The sequence below is a fragment of the Penicillium arizonense genome (genome assembly GCF_001773325.1).
Source record: "Penicillium arizonense strain CBS 141311 chromosome Unknown PENARI_contig008, whole genome shotgun sequence".
NCBI lineage: Eukaryota > Fungi > Ascomycota > Eurotiomycetes > Eurotiales > Aspergillaceae > Penicillium > Penicillium arizonense.
This window is the reverse complement of record NW_019173285.1, coordinates 789092-811959: the sequence shown is the minus strand read 5'-3', so window position 1 is coordinate 811959 and position 22868 is coordinate 789092. Positions and strand designations below refer to the sequence as shown.

The following is a 22868-nucleotide window of genomic DNA, read 5'->3' as shown; positions in this document are numbered from 1 at the left end:
TTTTTTCCGTTTCCTTCGGAACTGTTCGATTCCTCTTCACTCCCTTTCAATTCTGACAGTCAACCCCAAACCAATGGAGTGCCGACTGGTCCCGATCCACCCCTTTTTGACTATGACAGACAAAACAAACACATCAAGATGGTCGATCCCACTCGCACATTCATCATATTCAGAAATGCCCCCACCCCAGTCATTCAATCCTCGCGATTGACATGTATGTAGCCTACAGTGACCTCGATATCGAAGTCATCTTCCTTCTATTGTCTTCCACCCCCTCTTGTCACTTTCGCGGCATTGTGTCGGCGATCACGGTCCATATCTGCATTCTCGGTTTTCTCTGTTTATGCAATTTGTGGTCCTTAGTTCTCCTGACTGGTTCTTGGTGCGCAGGTTTATTGGAGATGATTTTCATACATGATGAACACAGTCCTGGTCTCTGCTTTGACTGCAGTATAGTATACTTTTCTCTGGCTCGTGCCCGTAGGGTCTTCTTCGCTTTGTGTTTTGCACTTTGTGTTTTGGGTTCCTCGTACTCCCTGCCTCGGTGGGTCTTTTGGGCAAGTTTTGGTATGATGATGCTCTTCTCTCTTGGATGAAGTTCTTTCTTTTGGATACTTCGGTGACATGTATCGAACCAAGTCTTCATGTTTCTATCATGGCATGTTCTGGTATACATTATTTGGGTTGACTCGTTCGATGCTATGAAGCTCATTTCATCTCACGCTGAAGGGAATCGGTTCTTATATCAAGCTTATACGACAACCAAGACTAGAGAGAAAGGGTTTGAGTTCCAATATGGATTGCTGGGATAAAGTCAAACTGGAATAGAATATTACACGGACAGATTTATCAAATGGATTGTCACAAGAACGGGGACTAAATAATTTTGAAATTTGGCCTAACGCCGAAAAGGGATCTAAGCCCAAACATTGAAATCAAAAGACATGTAGATGCAGTTGCGGGTAGTCAAGATTCATCCAAGCAGTCGTCGCGGGTCGTAAGGGTAGGTAGGCAGCAGATAAAGAGAGTTAACAGAGCAGAGCCAGATGCAGATGTATGCAAGCATGTCGGAGTGTGGGACAGAAACAACAATGAAAAGAAAACACCTGAAATGCGTTGTAGCAGTGGTTACAGCATTAGTAGACGCTCCCTCTGATGCTTTGATCTGCTTTTTGCTGGTCTTCTAGAGACAATTTTTGGGTATCAGGATGGTCCGCTGTCGAGTTATCTGGTCGTGGTGTTTGCGTTTCGGAAGGGTTGGAGGATTCGTCTCCGTCACCTAGGATGTTGGCCATGCGGTGCTCGGATTGGTTGCCGGTGGAAAGATGATGGTGGTGATGGTGATGGTGATGGTGGGAAGGGTGGTGTGGTCGAGGTTTCCTTGGTTTCCCTGTGGGATTTCCACTCATCTCGTCGTCGCCATCCTCTTCAAGTTCCTGGGAGGGGACTGGTCCTTGTGTTTGAGATGGGAATTGGAAGTGTTGTTGGTTTGCATGTGACAAGCTGCCGGTGTGGAGTTTGGAAGAGCTTGACACATAATGGCGGTGATGGTGGTCATGATCATCGCCTTCGTCGTCGGACGGAGCCAGGCTATTTGCTCCGCTCATTGAGCCACCGCCGTCACGGCCACCGAGGTGGAGCAGGGCATATTTCAAATGCGCGGAGGATGAAGACGAGGCTGGTGGTGGATGGAAAAGATGATCCTCGCTATTTCGATTCAGTCCATGTTGATTGTGTCGCTTTGGGTGCAACGGCTGGGCTGGCAGGGCCTCTGAGCTTGAGTCGTAATGCTTCGTGTTATCTCCGGTACCGTCGTCACTCCCTGGTCGCGGATTGGAGGTGTGTCTGGTGCTAGATTTTCGAGTGATATCGTTTTGAGTAGTGCTGTCCTCTGAAGATGAGACAACCTCGTCGATTGACACTGATTTGTGGAGCTTAGAGCCAAAGCTATGGCCATGTTCATCGAGATGCTTTGGATGAGAATGATCAGTGCCGTGCCGCATAGAATTCAACAGATTAGCTCGCAATAGTTGTTTCCCATCTGCAGAGATGCCGTGAGTACAGCCGTCCGGACAGCCGCCCCATTTTCGTCGAATTGGGATGTGGTCTGGCAGCGGAGCGAGCGTATGGTTCTGTCCTTTAGCTCCATTTTCCCGTTCTCTGTCCTTCTTCAAATCCGACCATGTTCGTAACTTGTTCTGTAGAGTATATTTGCCGTTTTCTGGGTTGTGGGTCAATACTACAAACTCGCAGTGGTTGATGTTGCGAAGGTCCTCAAAGTACTCCACGCTCCAGTGGTACCATTTCATCAGGAATACTCGTGCCATGAGACCGTGAGTGACGAGAACGCACACACTGGCAAAGTCGTCTTCACCAAAGAGACGCCAGAGTGACTCGTTGAACCCACTTACTCGGTCGTAGGCGTCCGCCGCTGACTCGCCGTTGGGGATCCGGTAGAAGAAATGGCCATAGTCTGCCCGCTCCATCCACATGCGCTCCATTTCTGTAGAGCATGGTTGGAAGTTCCCAAAGTCTTGTTCCCGCAGTCGGGGTTCTTCATAGACTTTGATTGTATGTCTGGGGAACGGTGATGGAGAGGGTTTGTCGGATGTTAGGGATTCAAGAATCCCTTCGGTAGTCTCTCTTGTCCGACGATAGGGAGAAGTAAAGAAGTGAAGGGTATCATCAGGATGGAGGAGGTCTCGGAGTCGCTGGCCTGCCTCTTGTGCTTGTCGGTGGCCCTCAGTCGTGAGCTTTACCCGATGGTCTGGAATAGTCTGGTGGATATCTCGGTTCTTGTTGCCTTCTGACTGTGCATGGCGCACCAAAATGATCATCTACCAGGCTCAGGTCAGTATAGGCCAGCAAGTCCATCAAACATCTAGACTTACCCGTGGCTTCCCCATGGTAGACGGGAATGGGGCTTGTAATGGGGATGCGGGGGAGGGGCTAGAGATATCACCACTCTAGAACAACGAGAAAGAACGCAGGACTTGAATCGCGGTCTGACAATAAAGCAAGAACAAGAGAAACAAGAGGTTGAAACAGAAGAACAAATCGAAATGGGAAAAAGTTGAGTCCAGAAGGTACAGACCCGCACGGACCAACCGCCGTCCATTCAGCGCGCCTCTTTTACGCAACTTCCGAATAGCATCAACCATGGCCGATTTGCTGGAGTTGCTGGCTCCTCACTTAAGTCCGGCTCTCTCGACCGATGGGACTACTGATAAATACCTCAATCGACTGTCCACCCTATCGCTCGAAGCCCTCCAGAATACCGAACCCCCATCGCTGGCCCAATCCTCCCATTCGACCCTCCTTTCCCTCCAGGCTTTATCCAATCGTTCGCACCGGGCTTTTGTCACCTCCGCCGATAATTTGTCCACGCTCTCTACGTCCGTTCCACAGTTGACCCGCGAGGCGCAACAGCTCCGCGATGCCATCCCTAAACTTGACGAGGAAGCTGTTGGGTTCTCCACCAAGTACAGCAAGATCACAGACAATGCAGCTCTGGAACGACGAAAGAAGGCCATGCAGCTGTCTCGCAATGTCGATCGACTCTCCGACATCTTAGAATTACCAAGTCTGCTGTCGACAGCCGTGTCCGCCGCCTCAGTCAACTCCGGTACCGGTGCCTCCTCCACAACCTACTCCTCGGCGCTCGACCTGCATGCACATATCAAGCGATTACAAACACTATACCCCGAATCCCCATTGATTCAAGATGTGGCGTCTCAAGCAGAGGATGCCATGAAGGACATGACAAGTAATCTGATCACGGGGCTTCGCGCTCAGAACCTACGGCTAGCAGCTGGTATGCGAACTGTGGGCTGGCTGCGTCGAGTAGCCCCGGATTTGGAGATGCTCCAAAGCGACGGAGCTGCGGGAACAGGAGAAGGTGCTCTGGGAGCCATCTTCTTGGTCTGCAGATTGGCGCATTTGGTGTCGACTCTTGAAGCTTTGGACCCTCTTCGCGAACTCGCTGATCAAGAAACCCAACGCCGCATCAGTGGAAAGGACAAATCAGACACGACTACGTGGTCTGCTGGCCAGCAAACTGATCGCTATCTGAAACGATACATCGAGATTTTCCGAGAGCAGAGCTTCGCCATTGTCTCATTATATAAGAACATCTTCGGGTCTGAACAATCTGAATCTGAGCTTGCCAGCTCGGGCTTACGAGGCGCAGACGCTAAAGCCAAGTCGAAGCCTGCCCATTCGGATGATCCTTTGCAACGTCTACCTCCCGCTCTTGCAACATTCCCAATGCATCTTGTCCAATTGCTCACGGATACGATGCGCACATATCTTCCTAATGTCCGAGATCGGAGCTCGAGAGAAAGCCTTCTCACCCAGCTCTTGTACTGTGCTGCAAGTCTCGGTCGTCTCGGTGGTGACTTTGGCATGATTCTGACTGAGCTGAGCGGGGATGGCGATGCGGAGGGGGACGTGGCCTACGAATGGGAGGAGGTCATGCGCAAACATCGGGCCTTGGCAGGTCGTCTGGAGCAATTGACTAGTCGGGTTCCGGTACATTAGCATTCATATACCCAAGCGCGATGATTTCCAGGATAGGAGCATTGAAATGTATAATAGATTGTCATGAAGTATTCTCATTACCTCAATCCGTATAGTGCGTCACTTTAGCATTGCATGCACTTTGCTTCTGCTAAGTATTTTGCCCTAACCTTGGAAGCCTTGTGAGTTGGCATTGTGTTCCAGCCCTCCTGCCTGAAGAGGTTATTGTTTCCGAGGAACCTTGCGGGGAGCCCCTCTTCAATTGACCTGATATCTCTCACACTTGAACAGACACCCTACACTTGACTGCTGAGACACATTTGAAACGTCGTTATGGACGGCATGGAACTGCAGCTAAGAGTTTCACCCCAGGATACACAGCACTCTGCGCCCTCGGATACCGAAAACATCGTCCCATCGAATATCAACGGTACCGATGCATTCGACGACATACCTCCAAACGGCGGATATGGTTGGGTATGCACATTTTGCGCATTCATGATAACAGTACACACCTGGGGCGTGAACGGCGCTTGGGGAGTGATACTAAACCACTTCCTCCTACATTCCACATTTCCCGGCGCAACCCATCTGGACTATGCATTCATCGGCGGTCTATCGATTTCAACCTGCCTAATTATCGGTCCATTGGTAACAAAGACATACAAAACCACCGGAACAACCTTCACACAGCTCCTCGGCACAGCACTAGTCTTCGCCGCCCTCTTCGGTGCATCGTATGCCACCAAGATCTGGCACCTCTTCCTAACACAGGGCGTCTGCTTCGGTATTGGAATGGGCTTCCTATACCTAACCAGCATGGCAGTCTTACCGCCCTGGTTCTCAACAAAGCGAAGCCTCGCAATTGGCATTGCCGCTTCTGGTTCCGGCGTTGGCGGTCTCATCTACAACCTAGGAGCCGGGCGTGCCATCGAAACACTAGGCGTAGACGCAACTTATCGAATTCTGGCATTCTGCGCCTTGGGCGCTAACACCTTCTCCTCACTCCTAATGAAAGAACGGAAAGAAGCCCGCCCCGCCACGCCACAGCGAACCGTCAATTACCGCGAGCTTAGCCACTTCGAGGTCTTCCTCTTGATCCTTTGGGGCGTTGCTACTGAGTTTGGATACATTGCTCTCTGGTACTCGCTACCCAACTATGCCTCCTCTATTGGACTCAATCCGCAGCAGGGTTCTGTCGCGGGTGCTATCATGAACTTGGGTCTAGTCATTGGTAGGCCGATTGTGGGACATGCCAGTGATACATTCGGGCGGATCACCATCTCAATGATGATGACTGCGCTCTGTGGATTGCTTTGCTTTGCTATTTGGATTCCGGCGCAGTCTTATGCCCTGTTGCTCGTCTTTGCGGTTTTGGTCGGCACTGTCTGTGGCACGTTCTGGGGTACTATCACGCCTGTCATGGCCGAAGTGGTTGGTTTGAATCGATTGCCTTCGACTTTTGCTTTGATTTGTCTTGCTCTGGTTATTCCTACTACCGTTGCTGAGCCTATCGCTCTCAGTCTTGTTGCTACCTCTGGGTACTTAAGTACCCAGGTGTATGTGGCGTGCATGTTCATCCTTGGTTCGGTGAGTCTGTGGGTATTGCGGTCTTGGAAATTTTACGAGCTGGAGATGAAGGCATTGAGAGAGCGCGAAGGCGATGTCGTTTCTAGTCACGCTTTGGCTGCTGTTCCGAGTTACTTCACCTGGGTTCGGCCCCGTAAACTTTTCTTACATGGGCGCGTATAAGGTGAAGTATCGGGGCCAAAGTATAGGTTATGAGTCTTCAGGCTAATCTAGAGGTAAGATGAAATAATTTGTAAGGTAACATCGCACTTTTCCTCAATTGGTTAGCACCTGGGCACCCTCGGCCATGACTCAGAGTAAGATAGCGAAAAGGCGTGGCTATGCTCAACATTTAAACAGAATAGAAGAATCCAAGATTCAGTTATTTGCAATTCTTAATTTTCCAGGTGTTCTGGACATTGCTCGCCAAAATGCCCGTCTACTTTAACCCGCTCACCAAGGAGCCCTATCTCCGGCTTCCAGCACCATGTTCCCATATTATCATCACGATGGACCGTCCGCACGACATCGAAGAGACATCAAAAGAAATGACTGAGATTCTCAATGATCCACTTGTCTATCCATGGCTAGAAGGACCACCCTACCCATTTCTGCCCGAGCACGCCGTGGACTGGATCAACATGCAGTGCAAAGAAAACGAAGCCATCCGAACTAAACTGCAACAAGAATACGAGCAATCAAAGAATCAAACGCAAAGCAATGATTCCAGTGACCAAGATGGCCCTCCAAAATTCTTCGATGTTTGCGCCTTCAGATGCATCCGTGAAGTCACCGAATACGACCTCAAGACTGGCGCAGCACTCAAGGATGTTTTCATCGGCTCTATCAGTATCACCCGGTATGCCTTCTATGAACTGGAATATGGAAGCTCGGCAAGGGAAGAGGCACAGGCGAGAAACAATGAGATACCTGCTGGAAACAAGGATATTGTCTGGGGATTAGGAAGTATGTTCTTAACCCAATGACTACTTTTCTGTGACATAGCTAACGATGTTGACAGACTATCTTTCGCCTAAATATCATGGTCAGGGAATTATGACACTTGCTGTCCGGACTCTCATTCGGGACTGGGCTATTCCTCGGATGAATCTCCATATTCTGAAAGCTAGCTATCTGGTTGGGAATACAGGCAGTTCGAAAGTTATGAGTAAGAATAACTTTGAGGAAGTGTGTACTTTGGAGGATTGGGCTCCTGAAAGCAAGAATCGGGGTCGGCCGAGGATGTCGATTGTTGTTCTGAACTGGAAGGGGCTTTCATAACGCTCGGTGTTGAAGGATTTGCGAGTCAAGCACCTTGGGGTGTAAATGGCAACTTGGGGTTTGGGCGACTCTAAGTTTGACTTGGACACAGGGCACTGAGCTCGCTTCTTGATCTTTGTAATAAAAAATCAAATAAGAACTCTATTTATCACATATATCGGAGATACCGATGTACGTGGTACCTATCTTTGGATATACTGTACAGACTTCGACCTAGCGTTACTTGCATTGATGATCACCCGCTCCGCCCGAGGTGACACCAGTTCTTCCGAGATGCTTATTTGGGCTAAGGAATGATGCTCACCAACCTGAGCGAGGAGGCTGGGTAAGGGCTGAGGATCAGATCTCAGTTTTTCCTAATATGCACACTACCAGCTCCTGCATATGCAATGCAAGGCTGTCGCCAATTATTATTTGCTGCGTTCATTTTTGCTTCTGGCACGTACTACAATCTGGTCAGTGGTCAAATTTGCCAAGATCAGTGAGCAAATTATGGATGCGATTGGTTGAAAGGATAGGGGCATGAGCGAGGAAACCATCTCCGGATTTCCACAGTGAAGAACAAGTTAAGACCCCACTTGTTTAAGAAGAATGTTAACAGTCCTACATGTACATGTACATACCCTTTATTCTACCGGGAAATAGATCGACTTTTGCAAAGATGCAACTCTTTGAAAAGGAAATTGTGTTCTCCTTGCCGCCCCAAAAAATGAAGCTGTACGCACCTGCATGCATCCCGTGTGCTAGCTGACACGAGTTCAGCTCAAGTGGCTTTGAGTGGGTACATCTACCTTTTGTTAATTAGTTCTGCATACTATACCCCCCATATTATCGAAAATCTCTTCTCAAAAAGGGAATAAGTGGATTCGATAGTCAGGAGAGCATGCTGAAAACAATTAATTCGATGAACAGGTATGCGCAGGGTTCAATCTAGATGTATAGCCAAGACAGGCTACTAGCAATGGCTTTTAATGGCCGAATAAATAATCTAGAGCCTCCTCGATAATAAATTAGAGACTAATTCCCTGTTTGATCTCCTTTGTCTTTCGTTACCAAAATCCAATCATTGTCTATTTTTACAGAAATGCGTCTCTTTACCATAATTATTGTGCTTGCTGCCACTCTGGCTGATGCATCTTCATTTGTCAGGCCGAATAAACCCCAGGGAAACCGGGTAAGTTGTGACAGCCCTCTTTCCAATATGGAGATGAACTTCAATGCTAATATTTACTAGGAGCGTGATTACCCCGACAGATGCTATCCCGATCCCTGCAAGGGAATAACCAACCAAAACTCCACTGCTGTCTGCGGTGACCCACGACTCGGTCCCAAAGTCTTTCCTAAGTATTTCCCTCTCGCCAACGAACTCCAGACCTACTCCCGATTTGGCGATCTCTGCCCTTACGAATTCCTGGAGAAATGGACCCTGAATGCGTCCGACCCCAAGGCATACTGGATCTACCCAGGGGACAGTGGTTTTACGATCAACACCGAGTCGCTTCCTATCCAGGGCAACATGACACTTCCTGTGGGCCAGAAGCTCGATCGATTCGGATCTGAATACGGAAACTTCATGGCTCCTCTTGGTGCGCCGTATATTGAACGATCTCTGCCTCCATCCAACCTGTTTGCGCCGGAGAAAAGCAGCTTCCCTTACAACTATCATGTGTACGAGGTGACCAAGCAATTTGACGCTTTGGTGGGCCCCATCGCGCCTTGGTTTGAGCAGCCCGGGTTTGGATCGCAGCTTATGGTTCCGATGAAGGTGCTCGATTTGATTGACCAGGGTTTCTTGAAGAGACTGGAGACTGAGGACTATGATGAGGCTGAAGAGTACTCTGCTGGATATCTGCCTGACCCCGCTCAGCCCACTTCTTCTTAGGGCTGGCTCGGTATAGTGTAGTTGTGGACTTTCTACTCTCTGTATACTTGATTCAGGACTTTTGATGTCTAATAGTGATGGTCTCTAATTGACAAGCCTGTTTTCTCGCATTTTGATCCAATACAAATCCTATCTACAAACAACACAACTATACTTGGGGGCAAGGGAGGAAACAAAGCTTATCAAAGCATGACAGGTCATATAACCCATTCTGGCATAATCCGAAGCAAGTTGATCTTGGTCCTGGTAATCATGATGAGGAACAACTAAAAAAACTTGAAAACATCTCGAGTAGTATATCGGCGTTTCCTATTATCAATCCAACATGGTAAAGAGCCAAAATGCGCAAAGTCTACAATTTGATGGTTTAAATTAACGTTATGTTCTGTTTTACAAGTAGAGAGGTGTGGGCTAAGAGGGACGCATTTATCAGTGTTGACATGAGTTCAGGCACGATAAATGATATTGTAGTACATATAGTCACGCCAGAGCCCAAACTCCTGGAAACCAGCATAAACAGATAGGCAGGAATACATCGTCTCATGTATGCCTCCAGACTATTATCGATACATCAGAATGGTATGGCATTGCTAACCTGCCCGTTAAGTTTGACAGGATATCCCAACATGCTAGTTTTGATCAGCCTGGAAGTTCAGAAGGGGAAAGACAGAGAAAAAACATACTCTTTTCCGGTCTTAGTGCAGCCACAGCCACAGAAGATTGAAAGAGGCCAGCAGAATACCTGTATAAAGATGTGGAATAAGCACCCGTGCAACAGAGATAAGACATAAGAGTCTATATGCTTTCTCCCGAGAGACTATAAGGTATGACTTATACTAACCGCCGCCACAATGGTTGAGCAGAATCCTAAGTAACAGTCAGATAGAGCCCAATACGCAATATTTCGATAACTGAAGAAGGTAAGGACTTACCAAGCGTCGGGCCAACCACCTTGCAGTGACACGGATTCTGATCAGTGCCGCATTGGAAACAGATTGGAAAGATCGGAAAGAAGGGAATGTCACACATGGTGTCGGATTGAATATCTAGGTATTGAATTGAGCTACAAGGAAAGATCTAGTATCGTGAGAGATCAAGAGAGCTTCCCCAGATGGAGGGTTCACCGCTTGGTCTTTAGTTTGGGATTTTATCATAATGACGCAAATGATATTGAGATCCACCGATCTTGTTTGACGCAGTTCATGCTAAGGATAAATGCGATGGGATGAGTTATATGTGCATATTTTCTTTTTCATATCTAAATAAAAGAAAGCAAATATCAGAAAGACGGTATCAAATCGTGCATTCTCCTTAGTCTCCAGTGCCAGCCTTAACGGCTAAAATTAACCTCTTGACTCAGCATACTCAGCCACGGTCTGCGGGGCTCAGCCACGGTTCCCCTCGAATCAAACATCATGGAAGCGTTAAATGGAATGAGAACCCCTGAGTTTCAGGCATTTACATTTGTCTCTTGTCGAATTTTGAACATTCTCGCCTTACAAGGAACATATCCACTCCAGGCAGCAGTGTCGGCAACTATTTGCGCACGCGACACACTTATTCTTGGCAGCATATAGTGTATTTTTCCGCCGTTTCCTTCCTCGATTTCCACCCTCCCCACAGGACCCTCCAGATCTTCGACTTCGTTTCCTTAAAGGAACCCGACACTCCCCTCAAATCGATACACTCGCTATACACAGAACAACCCCCACCATGGGCGCCCGCAATCTCATCCCTCTCATCCTCCTCCTGGTCTTCGTTGGCGTCCTCGCCGTGGTCGGCTTCGTCGTCTACAGCATCGTGCAGGATGTCAGCAAGAACACGCGCGAGAAGATGGAGCGCAAGAACATCGCGTTCACCAAAGACGGCATGAAGGTGCAAGTAAAGGAGATCGAGGACGAAGCCTACAAAGATCGGACCCAAGGGTGAGTTTGGTCTCTATTGTTTTTGTTTCTCACCTTGCTTCCCAAGGCTAACGCATTATCTCACTTAGTGTCCTGGTCAACATGTGGAACCACACTTCCTTCCCCGCCTACAAGAGCCGACTTTGGGATATGAGTGGCTCCTCTTCTACGGATCAGAAGAATGGTGCTGAGAAGCGCAAGTAGTACGTGTGACCTGGTCATTGTACTAATGGTCTCCTGAGCTAACGTGGATTGTACTAGATCTTCGAGAACAACCATCTGTCGCGGCGACTTATTGCACATACTATTTTCTCTTCATCGCCGTTCGATCTACGAGTTTCATTGCATATCTTGTCTAGACACAGATCTGTCTTATGGTGTAAGGAGATGGCTGCCGCCACTTGATACATGTTGACAGATACATGTTGACAGCTTTGCCACCATTTGACAGTTAGCGAAAAGTGTGTCTTATGTTTCTGGGCTTGATTTACACCTTTCCTGTTCATATTCCTTTTCTCCTTTTCTTTTCGGTCTCAGTCAATGCGTCATGAATTATGGCAGGTCCTGATATATGAAGTTGCTTTTACCTCTTATCCACTGTTCCCTGTGCAATTATAAGTTCAACCTACTTTTGAAATGTCTATGTCACTCTTTACGTGTGACCTTGGGTCTAAGTTCGTGCATTGGTGATTAGGGTTAATGGAACCTGAAAACTTATCCCATAGACAATCCATGTAAAAGACAAATGGGGCAAACGCCTTTCACAGCTCCACCATAGTACATGTAGTCAGCTAGTTAGACATGATCCTGACCGCAGATGTGGAATGGACCGTCCAGAGCAGACGTTGTATTGAAGCCCATTATTTAGGAGTATCATCCATCGCTGTGTTTCAATGTTTCACTTGCAAACCACTTTATAGTGACATCGTTAAGTCATGGTTAGATCCGGCAGCACTTTCTCTAGCACTCTGGCTTTTTGAAGGGCATTGCATAAAACCATCTAGTTCGGGCTACGGTATTATGCAGCAAATGGCGTTGGGGGGAATGTCACTACGGGAATTAAGACCAGGAGTTACTGGTGATGTTTGACGTGTAGATATACAGGGCTAGTATATTACATGCTTGATCTGAGAGTCATCTGGTAACCTGCCTGGGTTCTAAGGAGGGACTTCTAAACCTGTCTTGCTGTAAATACGCCTGCTCACCTTATAATGATACTCATACTAATTCCTACCGGGAAAATTTCATGAAGTTGCACTGACTAAAGCAAGTACGGCAGTGACGGCCCTGTAAATAATGGTTTCTTTCTAGCTCCGATCATTTGGAATGCCAGTCAAGGATATAACAAGGTAGAGGGGTGATAAGAAGAACTTACCTGAAGCATCTTGTCTCTGGCGGAATAAGCCGCTGTCTTCTTTCTTTACTATTAGTCCCTCTAACAAGACATATCAGATGTAAATTCCACTCTGACATCAAATGAGACGAAACCAATCCACAATGTCGGGGGGGAAAAGCCGCTGATAAGAACATATTAAAATAAGCACGTGCTAGCAGTCAGAGGATATGCATAGAAGACAGGAAAAAGAAGAAATTAATATCGCTTAACCTCTATAGTTCAACTGCCGATAAACACGTGACTTTAATGGGGCCTACAAATGACCTGGATTAGAAATAAAGTCATGTGATTGGCCAAAATCCAGGAGTTAAGCAGTTAGGGCCCACTCCCCTCGCCCCACCCAGCCGACCCTCCTCGAATCAGCGTTGCACGTGCCTGGCCAGAAAGGGCCACAGAGAGCCACGCCAAGCACGTTGTCTTCCTAGGTCACTCGATAGGCTGTGATCAGCAGAGGAGCTGATCAAGTTTCTCCGCAGATGCAACATGCTTGCAGCATGAGTCGGCGACTTTGAGCGAAGTTTTCTCTTAAACTTAAGAAATCCCTCCTTGCTCCCTTTCTCATTCCCCTTTCCAGTCAAGGGGTGCTGCAAGGTTTCTCGCATTTTGAAATTCCTCACTTTCTACAACCATGTCTGTTAGCTCGTTGAAAGGCCTGATGTCGAGCTATTCCCCTCTCGCCGATCGCAGTTCCTCTTCGGAGGAGAAGGACATGGGCCTTCCTCGTCGCTCTGATGTCGAGGCTGGAAACGATAACAGTCGAGATGCGAAATCGTATCGCTTCATCGACGGTCGCACAGTATCGGATGCTATTATCGGTCTGTCCGACGGTATGACTGTGCCATTTGCCCTCACGGCTGGACTGTCCGCACTGGGTGATACCAAAGTGGTGGTATTCGGTGGACTGGCAGAACTCATCGCAGGAGCTATCTCAATGGGATTAGGTGGATACCTGGGTGCCAAGAGCGAAGAGTGAGTATCCTCTGTTCTTTTAAAGAGCGATCGCCACAAGTCCCGGCCGATGTATTGGGACCTGATTACTGATACACTAATAGGGAATCATACAAAGCTACATTGAAAGAAACAACGACACAAACCATGACTGATGCCGCCTCTGTGTCCGACATTATTAGCGATATCTTTGAGCCCTACGAGCTACCTTCTGAATTGGTCGCTCAACTCAAAAATCACCTCTCTGCTTCCCCCATGCTCCCATCCTTCCTCATGAACTTCCACCACACCATGCCTGAGCCCTCTGGCTCTCGAGCTGTCATTTGCGCCTTGACAATCGCGCTTGGATACTTCATCGGTGGATTCGTCCCTCTCCTCCCATACTTCTTCGTTGGCCCCCAGGATGCCTTCATCGCCCTGCGCTGGTCTATTGCTACTATGGTCGTTGCACTATTCATCTTTGGATATGGCAAGACATGCTTCGTTACTGGCTGGAGTGGTCGTCGGAATGTCCGAAAGGGGTTGATTGGAGGAATACAAATGGTCTTGGTGGGCGGCATCGCAGCTGGCTCGGCAATGGGATTGGTAAAAGGTTTCCAGATGCTCGCTGATGGCTCCGGTGAAAAGCACGACTAAATCGCCCCCAAATTATTATATCTTTTGCTTTCGATGTTCTGTTTCCTGGTTCATGGTGTTGGCGTTGAGCGGCATTTTCGATTTTGATATCTACGACGATATATCGGCTGGCGTTGGTTTTCGTTTCTTGTTTATCCATGAATTTTAGGTCCATGGCAAAAGCATTCCGGACAATTACCGTCAAGGTATGGGATGGTTTGAAATCTCCATTTCGGCGTGAAATGAACTTAGGTTCATATTTGATTCACCCGAGGGAGAAATGGGGAGAAAGAGAGAGCAAGGTCTACTATGAAGTTCGACATTAAGTTACTAAATGGTAGTGCTCAATGAATAACACGACTGGCAATCTAAGATCACTCAAAGATAGATTCTACATTCCATAAGTCTGAGCAGATACAACAACATGCCTAGCAAACTAAATGGCCTCATACCCTGACCAATACAATATCTAAAAAAGCTCTAGATGCTCCATGGAAGCCTACAATGGCGTCATCGGACCCCTGAGCTCTACCCCAGATCTATTTTGAGCCCCTGATACCAAACCTTATCGCGCCCCATTCTTCCAGTACTCAGATAAATGTACCCAGTTAAGTCCCCAGTTAACAGGTTAACATCCTTGGAAGTCCGGAGCCGGAGTTCCGCTCGATGAACGAGTCATACCAAACCCCGAGATACCGTACTTGGGTGTCATCATCGTCCGTCCGGATTGGGACAACATGTACATGTAACGTGATGTTGGATCGGCAGCAACGCATATACACCTTCCGATCGTGGTATCGTGTATGGAAGCGGTATGTTCATCTTGAAAATTGAAATTGAAACTGAAATTGGATACTGTTAGGCTACCATTTTCTTTAGAAATGCGTTATATAGTATACTAAGCATGGCTGTGTAATGCCAAGGGACTATGCATGCTAGTTGATCTTTGGTATCCTACGTATCCTACTCAGCCACTGGTAAGTAATGGTAAGAGTATGCAGTGGCTAAGAATGACGACGTGAAGCATTTTTAGATATCATAGCGGTGAGTGCGGAGTAGATGTACGTGGTTGGACCGGGTAGAGCTATCACGCACGGGGGCTCTAACGGTCAAGCTGACACTTCACATAAAACACGTATCAGATTCACTGCTAACAACCATAACATTACAACGTTGTCAATGCAAGGCATGGAAGAAAGCCAAACCCGCCCTACATTCCAAAAGCTAATAGATATGCACTCGAATTTCGATTAGGCAATAAGCCGCGCTCTCTCAGCCTTAGAAGCCCCGATCATAATCATTGACCTCATATGATGCACCGTGCATCTGTGGCGCAGCAACAAAACCCACGACTGGGCATTCTCCAGCTTTACATCACTAATCTAAGTATGGAGTAACAGTAAGCCAAACCCGAATCCACTCACCAGGCAGCAAGTCAGAGGGAGCCGAATACGAAGAGTGCGTTGTCACTCTCACTCTTACTGCCAGGCTGTCAGAGTATATCTGTCAGAGCATGGGGGCCGTAAGTTATCTTGCCTACTGTACAGTATACAGTACGGGGAGCATGTGCCTCCATACTCAACCGTTGGCGCTGAGATCGGGATCAGGGGAGCGTGTGATTGGTCGCGGTCGCGCGGCGCTGGATTCTGAAACGGCGCAGTACCAAGGACGCTCAATCACAGGTTGTATATTTTAGATTCAGGGACACGGCTAGGCTAGGCTGATGCTGTGCTCAAGCGTGTAATGGTAAGTAATTAGGGAGGCTGGTTATCCCCTGAGACAATCAATGCACATCCCAATCTCTACACGCTGCCGTGTATCTATTCGTATTTGTAAAAAACTAGGTGTATCTAATACAATAGTCTTAGTAACAATGCACAAGTTCAATGGTTTACTTTTCTTCGTCATAGAAGTATATTTAATATAATAGTAATCTAGCACGCGACATATATGGGGTTCGGTGCCCGGTGCCCGGTGCCATTATCATATGAGCCGAAACTCCGAGAAAGTCACGATCCAAGATGTAACTTTGTCTATGCGGACTTAAGCAGAGTTCCTGATATACTGTACTAAGAAGATCACCAGGACGACGGCCGAACTGAAGGCCGACACGCCGGTTTCTGAATACGAAATACGAAAACCTTACCAATAGTGGGCTAAGCGAAATTGGGCCTGGAGATCTGGGGGCTGTGATTGGCTCTCGGGATGGAACGGTGGGACAGCAGCTGCGCAGGGGCCAATCCGCCGCAACTATGGAAAATTTGCATCTTTAGTTGCCTTTTGCGTCTATGGTTGAATTGAAGATCATTAACTGCACATTGGACAATAGTTGGGAACTAGAATTTTGGTAAGTCTAGAGTGTTGATCTGTAGCAGTAGATATTACTTATGTCTACTGTACTACTGCTACTACTGCTACTACGCTATAGTAATTTCGGGAATGTCGGATACTCGTCGGACTTGAGCTTGGCAAAACTCCGAGATATGCTAAGAATTGTGATTTCTCATGCATCTTCCGATCGGGCTCTCCGTGGGTTCCGCCGCATCCGCCCAACATCAAATTTTGAGCCTGGCCGGATGACCTGTATTGAATACTGCCGAGGGCTCCGGTCATACTCTCTTTGAAGAGTTTCCCTACACTCCGAAGATGTAGGCAGGTATAGCTAGAGTAATTTGCTTTTGTCGATAGTATAGACGGTTATATTCGTACGCCGTCAGGGTCAGGTAGTATACACCAAAACAGCTAGTGACGCCATAGACTCCCGCTGACATAAGCCTGAAAAATTCAATACACCAAAAACTGGCTCGTAATACCAATACCAATATCCTCTATCCCGTTCTTCTTCTTCTCCCCTTCTCTTCTCTCATCCTTTTTAATTCCTAATTCCCAGGGCAGTGGTCTTCTCGAGTTCTCTTTATTCTGGGTTTCCGCCCTTGCTGTTGCCTTGCATCCCGGAGCCCTTGCCAACGTGACCTCCTGAATTCCTCGCCCCTCGGCCCCGACGCCTTCCTTCTTATCGGCACCTCCATGAGCCTCTCGTCTGGCCGACCTTGATCTACCCCCCTTTCCCCGTCCGTGACTGCCTTTCCGTCTCGTCCGGCATTCCTCGAACCTTCAACATCCCTATTTTCCAATTCGAGTGATCCGGAACCTCCTGGAGGAGCGTTGCCACGATGAGTGCCTCCTTTCCTTCATGGAAAGATCGCACACAGAATCAGTTCGGAAAGCTTCAGATCCAAGTACCATGGCGGTCATTCCAGCTCCTGGTGCCGCATCGCATGCGTCGCAAGCTCCGTTCCAAGCTACGGAGTCGTCTCTCGCCTGCTTCGTCCATCTCAACGCTGCAGACCTCCTTCTCGCCTGTCGACACCCTCAGATCATTACAGGCGCATCGGTGGACGATGTATGATTTCCAGTACCTTCTGCTTTTGATCGTGGGCATCTTCTCCTTAACGATAATTCAATCTCCTGGCCCGCTCGGAAAGACGGCCATCGCCACGGGGCTGTTGTGCTCTCTACTTATGCCCATCACCCGGCAATTCTTCCTGCCCTTTCTTCCCATTGCTGGGTGGCTGATTTTCTTCTATGGTTGCCAGTAAGTTTTACCCTGAAGTGTGTTTCAGCGTATGCGCCGCGTGCTGGTGTTGGTGGCGTGATGAAATGTGGCGGGGACGTGAACATGATGTAGCAGGTGGATGAAAGGAATTACCGCTAACAACGCCTTCTTTTAGGTTTGTCCCAAGTGATTGGCGACCTGCCATTTGGGTTCGGGTGCTTCCGGCCATGGAGAACATTCTGTACGGCGCCAACATCAGCAACATCCTCTCTGCTCACCAGAACGTGGTGCTGGATGTTCTAGCATGGATCCCCTATGGTCTCTGTCATTACGGAGCTCCCTTTGTCGTCTCCTTGCTCCTTTTCTTCTTCGGCCCTCCGGGGACCACCCCTCTGTATGCCCGGACTCTTGGCTACATCAGCATGCTAGCTGTCACCATCCAGCTGGTTTTCCCTTGCTCGCCCCCGTGGTATGAGAACCTATACGGTCTTGCGCCCGCCGATTACTCCATGCAGGGCAACCCCGCTGGACTTGCTCGCATTGACAAGCTTCTCGGTATTGACTTGTACACCTCGGGTTTCAAGCAGTCCCCAGTTGTGTTTGGTGCATTCCCTTCGCTCCATGCCGCGGACTCGACTTTGGCCGCTCTGTTTATGAGCCACGTCTTTCCCCGCCTGAAGCCCCTCTGGGTTACCTACACCCTGTGGATGTGGTGGGCTACCATGTACCTATCGCACCACTACGCAGTCGACCTCGTCTGCGGAGGTCTGTTGGCCACGGTCGCCTTCTACTTCACCAAGACCAGATTTATGCCCCGAGTCCAATCCGACAAGATGTTCCGCTGGGACTACGACTATGTTGAGATCGGCGACAACTCCCGCGATTTCGGGTACGACCTCGCCAGCTTGGATGGCGACTTCAACCTGGATAGTGATGAGTGGACCGTTGGATCTTCCTCTTCCATCTCTTCCGGCTCTTTGAGTCCCGTGGACGACCATTATACATGGGAAAGCGAGACCCTGACCTCGAATCACGACATCGAGGCGGGACGATAAGCTACTCAGCTTTGCTTGCACATACCTTCACTGTCCATTGAATGCATCTATCATTTTTGAATCGGCGTTATGTTTGACGACAATGTTTTGGGAACATTTTCTGCATCGAGCCATTTCGACACCCTAAGATTTTTAATCTGTTCGAAAACCTCCGGTTCGCGCGGTTTTCCGCTTTGAGCCGAAGGTGCTTTTTTACCCTCTGGCTGTACATGCCTCGCCACCCCACGTTCGGGATGGCAACTCCGTCTATAATATTAATACCGGTGGTGGAAGGGATCGGGCCTTGTCCACCTGCCTGCGATCGCCAATCCCCCGCACCACCACCGTGGACAACCTTCGCTTGTACACACCGGGACGCCCCTGGGCGATCCCATTTTGCTTCTGACCCATGTCTTTCGTTACGACTTTATGAACTGGACAAGCCGCCCTTTTTCTTCGCTTCAGGCTCGTCCAGATTGCACAAAAATTATTATTATCATTCGTGTCGATCGCTCATACTTGGCGCCTGGGAACTTTGGATCTGTTTTGGAGAGATAAAAGGTTTCGGCGCCTTTCGCTTGCACTACACTCGCTGTGCGTTTAGAAGGTCATTGGATATTGGCTATTTACGACATTTTGCATCGGCACAAAGAAGAGAGAGAAGGGCTTCTGCAAAGAGATCGTCACACTTGGTCTGCCCTTCGTTTTGTGTCTCCGCCACTGGCAGGTGGTAATTCGGCGTTGACATCGTGCTGGTTCTTCCTGTGGATTTGAAATCGACAGGAATGATCCTAGGAAAGGAATGAGGAGGAGATTGGGGGGGGTGGTGTCGATTGAGTGCTGGAAGCTTGTTCTTTCACGACTCAAGTGGCCATGGCAGCTGGGCTTGGAAGGAAAAGGTTTTTTGACGGAGGCCTTTTTCCTTCTTGTCCCTTGAAGCTTGCCGATTCTCTTCGCTTCTGGCTATCGAGGATGAAGCTAATCCGACTTCCTAATGCGTGTACACCTGCGACTATCTTATAAACTTCGACTGGACTCTGTTCGGGCTGAAAGCGGTTGTGTGCATGCCTCTTATCGTTAGTTTGGACGATGAGATGTTGGATATCTTTAGCATTATCCTTAATCCGTGGCGTACGAGTTAATGAATTATTGTACATTATTCGGTTCTTCCTTCTTGTAACAACGTTACATGTATATTATAATTAACAGCGTCACATGTTTCTTCACTCGGTAAGTTAACTTAATTTCTTACCTTCGAACTCGGGTAAACATGTTTGATTGGCGGAATAGGAACAGATTTATTGGATGTGAACTATACGAGCACGAACCAACCAACCCCCTATATCAGGTTTACATCCCAACACGAGTGGAACCACTGTATCCTGGATTCCTGATAACATCATACATAACATCATACCACGGTCCATATCCTGCATGCATGCTGGATAGGAGAAACAAAAGTTCACCTTAAACAAGTAAGTTAATAAACAAAAAATGATCAGCAACCCCGCCTGTCAGAAAGTGTGATGAGCACCGTCGATCAGCACAGACGGAAAGAAAGAAAAAACATGCAGCAGTAATACCACAATACGGAGTACAGGTCTGATCCTTGCAGCAATCTTCCTCCCTTACAGCTCCAACTCGTGACACTATTAGTTAGAATGCATAACGGACCCATCGCGGAAGAAGGAAAGTGGCTGGATCCGATGCCCCGTGTCCACCCCTTTATCCCCTTATGCACGGGACTCGAATGGATCTATGCATCTGCATAAAGCTGCAGGCTGGTTTTGGTGTGGGCTTTGACTGTAAGTTAGTTACTGTAAATGTAGTTACCGGACTGGAAGTAATAGAAATAGGAATGGGAATGGGGGGTTCTTGGTTTCTTCACGAAATAAGTTACAGTATCACTAGAATTCTGAGGAAATATAGTTCCTACACTCGCTTTTTCCCGTTGTAAGATGATCGTAGGGTAAGTGGGAATATACAAAAGTGCCATACAGTAACAGGAGACCCGTCTATTGTAGAATATCCTCGGGAGTGTCTAATAACAGATGTGTGTATCAAACATGAGCCAGAAGGGGAGAAAAAAAGAAAAATAGTAAATCAACATTGGCCGTACATAAGGGGTTTCCGTAAACGTTTGAGGGGGAGAGGTATTAATCGTCAAAGATCTGTACACGATCTGCGTATTCGCGGATATTCGAGACGAATGTCTCTTCGATTAGGTCGCCTTTGCCGCCGGCGACGCGGAGGAGGAGGTCGTTCAGTGATGCGCGGCCGAGGATATCGACATGGTCACCTGTGTCAAGTCAGTTGTCTATTCTGTTTCAGAGATTGGAGCATCATAAGAAGAACATACCGGTGTTAGGTCCACCTCGGGGCGAGAACCGATCTGGTTCGTGCGGCATCTCAAAGACCTTGATCTTTGTACCGGCCGGGTTATACCGCTTCATGCGCCAGCCCTTGGCGCACATATACCCTGTGCTGAGCAGGTTGACGGTGCCGTCACCCTCGCCCATAAGAACGCCGCGGTCGACACCATCGCCGTTGGTGATGGTAGTATCCATACTGACGTTAAGGTTAACCAGAGGGTCAGTCTCTTCTTGATAGAAGTAGCTGCGCTCTGTGGGTTTCCCCACGCCGTAGAAACAGTAGATCTTCATATCGGGGGCATATGGTAGACGTGACTCGAGAGGATTGAGCCATGTGCGAGGATCTTTCTCGTTGGCTTCAACTTCACGCCGTGTGTGTGCTACACCGTGCGAGTAGCTGCCCAGTACCTGGTTGCGGTACCAGTCCTCACTCTGGTCCAGGAGGTACTGCAGACTCTCTGTGGTGGTGAGATTGCGTTTCGTCCAGGACGAGTTGGTCTCGTGGAAGTTGAGCAGGTTGCCAAAGGACAAAGTCTGACCGGGCTGATCATCCGGTGCCCAGGTAGCATTTCCCCAGACGGCTTCGCCGCCCTTGGGTAGCATGCTGGAGATTCCCGGCATGGCGCGGAAGATCTCTGCTCGCTCCTCCTTGGATAGGAACTTCTCTAATCCATACACGGCGAAGGCGTTGAGTTGCGCGGTATCCCGCATCTCGCCAGATAGTACGGCTGTTAATCCCTTGACGGCGCCTAGCATACAGCCGCTGATGTTGACCCATGAGTCGATGTGCTTGTTGACCCAGTCTTTGCCGCCCTTGCCGTGTTCCTCGCTTTCCACCCACTTGAAGAAATATAGCACCACTTGCGAACCCATGCTGTGCGACGCCAGGGTGATCTTCTCACCCTGTACCTGCACTGCGGTCTCAATGTAAGACTTGAGCCGAGTGAAATACTTATCGCGAACTTCGAGGTTCAGGTATGACAACCGCCAGTCGTAGGCAGCCGTAAAGGCATTGGTAGGATCATAGCCAATAGTAGCCAGGTTCTCCAAAATCTTGTTCCAAATCCAATATCCAGTGATGAAGAAATCCGTCGCATCGAATCCCTGCGCCGCGCGCAGCTTGATGCCAGGCGGGTCGAGGCCTGTCTCCCGGTCCAACATGACGTGGTTCTTCCATTCAGCTTTATCCATAACCAGCGCTCTCATCATGCTCCAGCTGCCCCATAATCGTCGGCGGAAGTATTGGCGCGAGTTCTCGCCCGTGCCCCAGCTCTCTAGACCAGTCGAGATAACGCCGGGTATCATAACAACGGGATGTTTGGCTTGGACGCCCTGGGATTGAAGGTGTAGTCCCACAGAGAAGGAATCATAGCTGACGGTAGCGCGTTCGTGCTGCTGTGGCCCCAAGGTCGTCAGTTACATGAACGTAGCGTAGAGATAAGAGAGCTGCTCTCTCGGGGTCACTTACTGAGAACTGCCTCACGTCGCTTACAATACCTTGCGGAATGGCGTCCATCAAAGATTCCAAGTTCAAGTCCATGAGCGAGTCCAGACTAATAACCTCCGACTGGTTCGCAAAGAACAAGGCGATAAAGATGCCGAACAGTCCGCCCAGCACGAAGATGAACCCATTGCGACGTTTGCTCCGAGGCTTGAGGATCAGCTGCTTAACCTTTGCATCACCAAACTCCGCGCGAAGCCGTGCTTCCTCAGAGTTTGAGCCGGAGACGAGGGAGTCGGGTTGCGGGACCTTGTCCTTGCCCGTGCGGCGGCGGAGCATAGCGACCAACCGC

At 48.7% G+C, this 22868-nt stretch overlaps 9 protein-coding genes across 9 annotated transcripts; 7 read left to right on the top strand and 2 right to left on the bottom strand.

Moving 5' to 3' along the window:
* Window positions 1–1136: 1136 nt before the first annotated feature.
* On the bottom strand, window positions 1137–2906 carry PENARI_c008G12030 (acid phosphatase DET1; the record flags this gene model as incomplete). The annotated part of the gene is made up of 2 exons (XM_022631681.1): window positions 1137–2837; window positions 2892–2906. 2 exons carry the CDS (start codon window positions 2904–2906, stop codon window positions 1137–1139), a joined length of 1716 nt encoding a protein of 571 aa, XP_022488602.1.
* Window positions 2907–3159: 253 nt separating this feature from the next.
* On the top strand, window positions 3160–4539 carry PENARI_c008G11448 (Dor1-like family protein; the record flags this gene model as incomplete). The annotated part of the gene is made up of 1 exon (XM_022631663.1): window positions 3160–4539. One exon carries the CDS (start codon window positions 3160–3162, stop codon window positions 4537–4539), a length of 1380 nt encoding a protein of 459 aa, XP_022488735.1.
* Window positions 4540–4851: 312 nt separating this feature from the next.
* PENARI_c008G05860 (uncharacterized protein) lies at window positions 4852–6270 on the top strand (the record flags this gene model as incomplete). Its single annotated transcript, XM_022631468.1, has 1 exon — window positions 4852–6270. The coding sequence occupies one exon, from the start codon at window positions 4852–4854 to the stop codon at window positions 6268–6270; it is 1419 nt and encodes a 472-aa protein (XP_022488787.1).
* Window positions 6271–6518: 248 nt separating this feature from the next.
* Window positions 6519–7467, top strand: PENARI_c008G09611 (GNAT family N-acetyltransferase; the record flags this gene model as incomplete). The annotated part of the gene is made up of 3 exons (XM_022631589.1): window positions 6519–7053; window positions 7109–7255; window positions 7460–7467. The coding sequence occupies 3 exons, from the start codon at window positions 6519–6521 to the stop codon at window positions 7465–7467; spliced, it is 690 nt and encodes a 229-aa protein (XP_022488691.1).
* A 985-nt stretch (window positions 7468–8452) lies between these two features.
* Window positions 8453–9250, top strand: PENARI_c008G00762 (TNT domain-containing protein; the record flags this gene model as incomplete). Its single annotated transcript, XM_022631290.1, has 2 exons — window positions 8453–8542; window positions 8603–9250. The coding sequence occupies 2 exons, from the start codon at window positions 8453–8455 to the stop codon at window positions 9248–9250; spliced, it is 738 nt and encodes a 245-aa protein (XP_022488545.1).
* Window positions 9251–10963: 1713 nt separating this feature from the next.
* PENARI_c008G05136 (uncharacterized protein) lies at window positions 10964–11400 on the top strand (the record flags this gene model as incomplete). Its single annotated transcript, XM_022631448.1, has 3 exons — window positions 10964–11175; window positions 11244–11357; window positions 11397–11400. The coding sequence occupies 3 exons, from the start codon at window positions 10964–10966 to the stop codon at window positions 11398–11400; spliced, it is 330 nt and encodes a 109-aa protein (XP_022488518.1).
* Window positions 11401–13178: 1778 nt separating this feature from the next.
* PENARI_c008G06429 (VIT1/CCC1 transporter family protein) lies at window positions 13179–14134 on the top strand (the record flags this gene model as incomplete). The annotated part of the gene is made up of 2 exons (XM_022631483.1): window positions 13179–13519; window positions 13603–14134. 2 exons carry the CDS (start codon window positions 13179–13181, stop codon window positions 14132–14134), a joined length of 873 nt encoding a protein of 290 aa, XP_022488471.1.
* A 3152-nt stretch (window positions 14135–17286) lies between these two features.
* PENARI_c008G02405 (phosphatase PAP2 family protein) lies at window positions 17287–18724 on the top strand (the record flags this gene model as incomplete). Its single annotated transcript, XM_022631350.1, has 2 exons — window positions 17287–17708; window positions 17845–18724. The coding sequence occupies 2 exons, from the start codon at window positions 17287–17289 to the stop codon at window positions 18722–18724; spliced, it is 1302 nt and encodes a 433-aa protein (XP_022488592.1).
* Window positions 18725–20859: 2135 nt separating this feature from the next.
* Window positions 20860–22855, bottom strand: PENARI_c008G12499 (phospholipid:diacylglycerol acyltransferase; the record flags this gene model as incomplete). Its single annotated transcript, XM_022631697.1, has 3 exons — window positions 20860–21002; window positions 21063–22470; window positions 22544–22855. The coding sequence occupies 3 exons, from the start codon at window positions 22853–22855 to the stop codon at window positions 20860–20862; spliced, it is 1863 nt and encodes a 620-aa protein (XP_022488543.1).
* Window positions 22856–22868: the final 13 nt, after the last annotated feature.